The sequence below is a fragment of the Oratosquilla oratoria genome, chromosome 41, assembly GCF_046742065.1.
Source record: "Oratosquilla oratoria isolate Oo_2021 chromosome 41, ASM4674206v1, whole genome shotgun sequence".
NCBI lineage: Eukaryota > Metazoa > Arthropoda > Malacostraca > Stomatopoda > Squillidae > Oratosquilla > Oratosquilla oratoria.
In genome coordinates, this window is record NC_134817.1 from 905,927 (window position 1) to 912,500 (window position 6,574).

General features: G+C 40.3%; 1 protein-coding gene across 1 annotated transcript in view; it reads right to left on the reverse strand.

The window, feature by feature from the left end:
* Positions 1-6,335: 6,335 nt before the first annotated feature.
* LOC143021251 (glutamate receptor ionotropic, kainate glr-3-like) overlaps positions 6,336-6,574 on the reverse strand; it is a 10,352-nt gene continuing 10,113 nt past the window's right edge. Inside the window, exon 11 of the mRNA XM_076178649.1 lies at positions 6,336-6,574. This exon is cut by the window's right edge and continues 86 nt beyond it. Coding sequence (XP_076034764.1) covers positions 6,512-6,574 — 63 coding nt within the window. The 3' untranslated portion in view covers positions 6,336-6,511.

The following is a 6,574-nucleotide window of genomic DNA, read 5'->3' on the forward strand; positions in this document are numbered from 1 at the left end:
CAAGTTAGATAAAGTTAGGTGTGCTTCTATAAAATCTCGCATGAAATCGATCCAACTATAAGCTGTAGTTTACGATCTGTTCTTGTAGAATACACAAATTAAAAAAAAAAATATACGCTCAGCGCTTAAGCGTCAATTTTCCAAATACTTCTTGGAAAGAAAATGGCCGCCGGCCGAGATGAGGTCACTACGGGCGAATGCCCCAAAACGAGGTCAGTACTGTAATTGTTCCTCCTCATCTCCGATCTTTTTTTTTTTTTCTATCTCTCGCACGCCATTACTGCATTCCAGACGGCGGACCCGTAGTCCAAGTTTGAGCTTCGACCAATTCTTTTCGTCCTCAGCAACAATTATTGGTAAGAATAGATAAAGAGAGAGAAATATGGCGGGGGAAGAGATAGAGAGTGAGAGAGATATGGCGGGTGGAAAGAGAGAAAGAGAGGTAGGGGTAGAGATAGAGAAAGAGAGAGATATGATGGGGGTAAGAGAGAGAGAGAGAGAGAGAGAGAGAGAGAGAGAGAGAGAGAGAGAGAGAGAGAGAGAGAGAGAGAGAGAGAGAGAGAGAGAGAGAGAGAGAGAGAAAGAGAGAGAGAGAAAGATAGAGAACGAAATATGGAGCGGGTGAGGGATAGTAAGACAAAGAGAGAGAGGGAGAGATAGTGAGGAGGAGAGAGAGAGAGAGAGAGAGAGAGAGAGAGAGAGAGAGAGAGAGAGAGAGAGAGAGAGAGAGAGAGAGAGAGAGAGAGAGAGAGAGAGGGAAAGATAGAGAACGAAATATGGAGCGGGTGAGGGATAGTAAGACAAAGAGAGAGAGGGAGATATAGTGAGGAGGAGAGAGAGAGAGAGAGAGAGAGAGAGAGAGAGAGAGAGAGAGGGAGAGAGAGAGAGATGGAGAGAGAGAGAAATGGGCAAAACGTGGAAAGTACTCCGCAAATTTACACCTATCCTTGTTGTATTTACCACTCATGTTACTAGCATCGTCATAACTCTTGCCTCTGCAATCTTTGATGTTGATTTCCCTTTCTTTAAAGAAGTCAATTAAGCTGTCAGCAAGAATTGCAGAACTATGTCCTTCCATCTCTTTTTTTATATAAATCTTTCTATTGGTCCAGAGGGCAATACGTATCGCACAATCAAAGTAAATTTGTCAATGTGTGCTAAATCTGGTGTTGAATCTAATGAAATTGAATAATATTTGGACTTCTTAATTTCACTGATTATTTGCTCAAGCATCTTGGCCCTGATCAGACTAATAAACTCTTCACACACACATCTTTGGACAGATATGAAGTATGACTTTTTCCTTTGTTCCCATGAGCATTTATGTGCTCAGACAGAAATGGGTCAAACTTGGCCAGCAGTTCTAACAGTCCAAGGTAATTGCCATTCTTCGGAGAGCCAATAGTTTAATCACTTTCACGGAAATGGAGACCTCGTTATGCTAAAAACTTTATAGCTTCTACAACACGACAAAGCACTTTTCGTCAGTACTCTTGTTCATTTCTATCTGAACATTTTTAGAAGCTCTGCCATGTTTCTATCTGTTTGACAAGTGCACCATCAACACGTTCATCCTTCTCTTCTGAGCTAACAGGGCAACAAAAGCTTTCTTGTGCACAGTAATTTCTTCGTGTTGAATCAGTCCAGTGTTAGCATTCTTCCAATCATCAAAACCTTCCTCGACAAACTTAGAAGGGAACTTTGGGCTCATAACTTTGCATGGAAAACACAATAAGCCTTGGCTTGATGAGTAGCAGAACCAAATTCTTTCTTGTTTACAATTTGTAAGTTTGTGAGCCTTGTTAAAGTACGGTTTCAGACAAAATCCTATTTCTTTTTCACTTTTGTAGTGTCTTTTGGAGGAAGTAAACTCAAAGTCTCTATTTTGACAGTCCTAGTTTCCTTTAGTAATCCAGTATTTTTTCAAAACCACATCATATTTTGGTGGCCACTTTCTTAAATCAGTGGAAAAACTGTTTTTGTGTTCCACATTTTTTGGTACTGGTGTTGAATCAATTGTTTCTATATTTGGCTCCTCTTCTCATACTGTGTACCACTGTTTCGGTTTCTTCCAAAATTATCAGCCCTGTTATCCTCATCATACTTGAGTGGTTCCTTGACCTGAGCTTCAAGTTCAACAACACTTTCGTCAACTGATGTTGAAGGATGAGAATGTCCATCTTCAGGTTCAGATGTGTCAGTGTCACTAGGTTTTATCTTGAAGAAAGTAGTCAACTTTGGAATTTTGGACACCGCCACTCTCTCCTTCTTCAGTTTGTCCTCCTTAGCTTTCCTTTTAGCACTACCAGACGGGTAACTACGCCCAAAATCTCGTTCACGATCCGCTATTAATTTTTCTGAAAAAGAGCCAAAAATAAAAAAGGCCTAAAAATGAAATAATAGTCAAATTCTAGAAGGGGCAAACAAATATATATATATATATATATATATGTAGATATATATATATATATATATATATATATGTATATATATATTTAGATATATATATATATATACATATGTAGATATAGATATATATAGATATATATATATATAAAAGCCAATAATTTAAGATATACAATAAGCCAGCTATTGCATAGCTTGCTAGCTATGCAATATGCAATAACTAACATAAATGCAGCCTAACATGACCTAATCAATCTTGGCTGAATACTTAAGTAATTATAAAGTATTTATGGAGTAATTATTAAGTATTCAAGCAATCATATAAGTAATTATTAAGTGATTATTTCACGGCGCCACCTAAATTTTCTCACCTTTCTCGATGCTGGCTATATATTAAAGAAGAAATTTTCTAGCAATTCGATATTGTATTATGGCTCAGTGGCTGAAAAGCATTAATGGCTTTCTTTACATAAATACAACCTAACATAACATAATCAAAACTGGCTGAATATTTAAGTATTTATTAGACAGCGTCACCCGAAATCTCACTCTTCCTGCCTTTGCCGATGCTGCCCATACAAGAGAGAAGAAATATCCCAAAAAATTCTATGTTGTATTGTTCTGGATTTTTATTTCTATTTATTTACTTTTTTTTTTTTTTTTTTTTACTGGCCATGAAAAAGATGGTTATTTTCAGACTTTCTAAGGCAGTCATGGCAAACTCAAAGTCCCCCGAGGGCATATCACTACATTTAATTTGTCATGACCGCACTTGCTTCAATTAAGATTATTTAATATAACACCATTAAATGCAATTTATTAGACAAAATTATAGACAAAATAATATGCAATTTATAGACAAAAAAATAACAAGGATCACTAACAAGATTGTGAGATCAACTGGCGCACTCAAGTAACACAACGATCGACCATAAAACACACATAACTGGTCGAGAATGTTTTCACGCTACAATTTAACCAAATACCAGTGAGGTTTGAAGGATTCCTGTTGCACGCGCGGCGCTCACAGATCATCATGGGTCGAATTCGAATGATTGTTGTCTTCAAGTTTGTACGTCTGTGTGCAAATTTGTGTTCGTTTGTTCATATGAGTACTTTTTCCAGAGCGCTTCTACAAATGGATGAGTAAAATCGATGCGACTTTACATGTGCATAGGCATATATTTTTTGTATTGATAAATCTACTGTTAGTTTGTTAATGCCTTTATTATCAGACTTATTATACAATGCTCAAATGAAGTGCTCTATATTTTTATATAATAATATAAAAAGAAAACTCAGGAATGTTAGTAGTTATTTGGTCTCGGGCTTCTGTGCCGAAAGGGAAAAAAAACTAATTATTATAATTATTATTTTCTATGTGCTACTAGATTGAACTGGCACTATTTTCCACACACAAAAAAATATACCTATAGTTCTATAGATGTGCATGTGTATAGCTATCTTAATATAAGTTTATCTTATTGCGCGCGCGCGCACACACACACCTTGACAGTGTGGTGGTACCGTTCTCGACGGCAGATTCAACGATCAGAGTTCGAGTCCCACCCAGGGCTGAGAAAAAAGCATCGCTGCACTGGAAGCCGGTACTCCAATTCTGGTGGGCAAGTTGTGCGTGTATGTGATCTATCATGTTCTTGGATCACGTGTTGGACTCGTGATCGACAGCTATTACCCACCCAGATGAGAGCTGAGTTCATATATAAACGATTTATGGGTAATGCTGTGACCTTACACACACACACCGAACTCCTTGCCTACGAGAGTTGGAGTACCGGCTCGTAGTGCAGCGATGCTAAAATCATTTCAGCTCTGGGCGGGGATCGAAAGCTGACTGCTGGATTGGCAGTTACGAATGCTACCACTGCGCCGTCGAACCGTGCGTGTGTTTGTGATTCACCATGGTCTTTGGATCACGTGTTGGGCTCGTGATCGACAGCTATTTCCTTCTCGGAAGAGAGCTCAGAGCTCATGTATGACCGATTTATGGGTAATGCTGTGACATTACACGCACACGCACACCCAACTCCCCGCTCACAAGAGTTGGAGTAACAACTCGCAGCGTGTGTGTAAGGTCACAGTATTCCCCATGGATTGGATCGTACATCAGCTCTGAGTAACTGCGGCCGAAGCCTTCACCTTTTCCCTATGCACTAAGACTGTTAGGACACTCACTGATGGCAACTGACAGAGGTGCGGGATTCGAACCCGACTCTAAGTGAATGTGAGACAAGTAGCACGCTTCCGATGACGCCACCAGATCACGTACGAACTCTCATCCGGGATGGGTAATAGCTGTCGATCATATGTCAAGCCGTGATCCAATATTATGATGAATCGCGCACACATACATGAATGTGTGTGTGTTTTATATTAGCTATCCACTACATTTGTTGTCTGTGTAACTCAGTGTAGAATATGTCTAATGAATTATGAGGACCATAAAGGAAATAAGCTTAAATGTTTTTTTTTTTTTTTTATCCTCGGCAATTGTAATTGTAATTTCGAACTTTGTGTTCTTTTCATTATCTGTGTTTCATGTATTTGATTTATTGCCAAATAAACTTATCATTATTATCATCTTGCTCAATTACAACGTAGTTTTTTTATGGAGCTTACCAAGATAACTACGTTTTCTTTGAAAGGAACATCCTTTTTTAGTCAAAGAAAACTAAATTATGCTATGGGTGACTACAATAAAGAATAAGGAAGATGAATTAATCTTTACTTATGAAGTTATGAGGTTAGCTATCGGCAATAATATAATTGGAATAGGAAGGTTAATCTGATAGATTTAATTCAGAGAAAAATAGTATCTTTTATACAATATGTAGATAAATATTTATGACACCGACCCATCATATAAGGTGAAAAGAAAAAACTCAATTAGACTAATAAAACATACAAACAATTTAGCCAATTGATAAGCATTAGAATGATCTTCATATGCGTTTATTTCGTACTATACTACATTTCAATCTTTTTAGTGCAAATTTTATTACAGTCATTGAGTCAAATATTGGCTAAAATAATTTCTATCCACTAAGTCTTGGTCACTATCTTGTGAGAACATGAATTTATTTCTGATGTCGTTAAAATTTTCTTTTATTTAATTTTAGGCCAGTCTGTGGCCCATCTCCTAACTGAATAAAATCAACCCTCTGCATGGGCAGGATGTTCACATCGTGGTTAGGGTCATACGTCTACAAAGGTTCCTCGACAGATGAACAAGCCCTCCAGTCGATGGCGCACTTAAAAGACTTTGTTCTGGTCGACGCCAGGCCAGGTCGCATCGCTGTGGCCCAGAATCTTGCCGGAATCGAGCCCGGACCGGCCGGATCCCTTGATTCAAAGCAAAAAGGATATTGGTCCGTTATATGTATTAGCTTTGTCGGTTCGTGTGGGCGCTGGTCCGTTATAAGCTCCGTCGGTTCGTGTGTGCGTTGGTCCGTTATAAGCTGCGTCGGTTCGTGTGGGCGTTGGTACGTTATAAGCGGCGTCGGTTCGTGTGGGCGTTGGTCCGTTTTAAGCTGCGTCGGTTCGTGTGGGCGTTGGTCCGTTATAAGCTGCGTCGGTTCATGTGGGCGTTGGTCCGTTATAAGCTGTGTCGGTTCATGTGGGCGTTGGTCCGTTATAAGCTGCGTCGGTTCATGTGGGCGTTGGTCCGTTATAAGCTGCGTCGGTTCATGTGGGCGTTGGTCCGTTATAAGCTGCGTCGGTTCATGTGGGCGTTGGTCCGTTATAAGCTGCGTCGGTTCGTGTGGGCGTTGGTCCGTTATAAGCTGCGTCGGTTCGTGTGGGCGTTGGTCCGTTATAAGCTGCGTCGGTTCATGTGGGCGTTGGTCCGTTATAAGCTGCGTCGGTTCGTGTGGGCGTTGGTCCGTTATAAGCGGCGTCGGTTCGTGTGGGCGTTGGTCCGTTCAAAGTGGTGTCGATTCGTGCTGGCTTTGATCCATTATAGGCGTAGTCCATCCGAATTGGCGTTGGTCCGTAATAAGCGAGACTGGTCCGTAATAAGCATCTATGGTCCGCAATAACCGGCGTTGGGTCCGTTACAAGCGGTGTTGGCTCGTTATGAGCGGCGTCAGTTGGCCACAAGTGACGCGGGTCCGTGTGGGCGCTGGTCCGCTCTTTGCTGCGTTGGTCC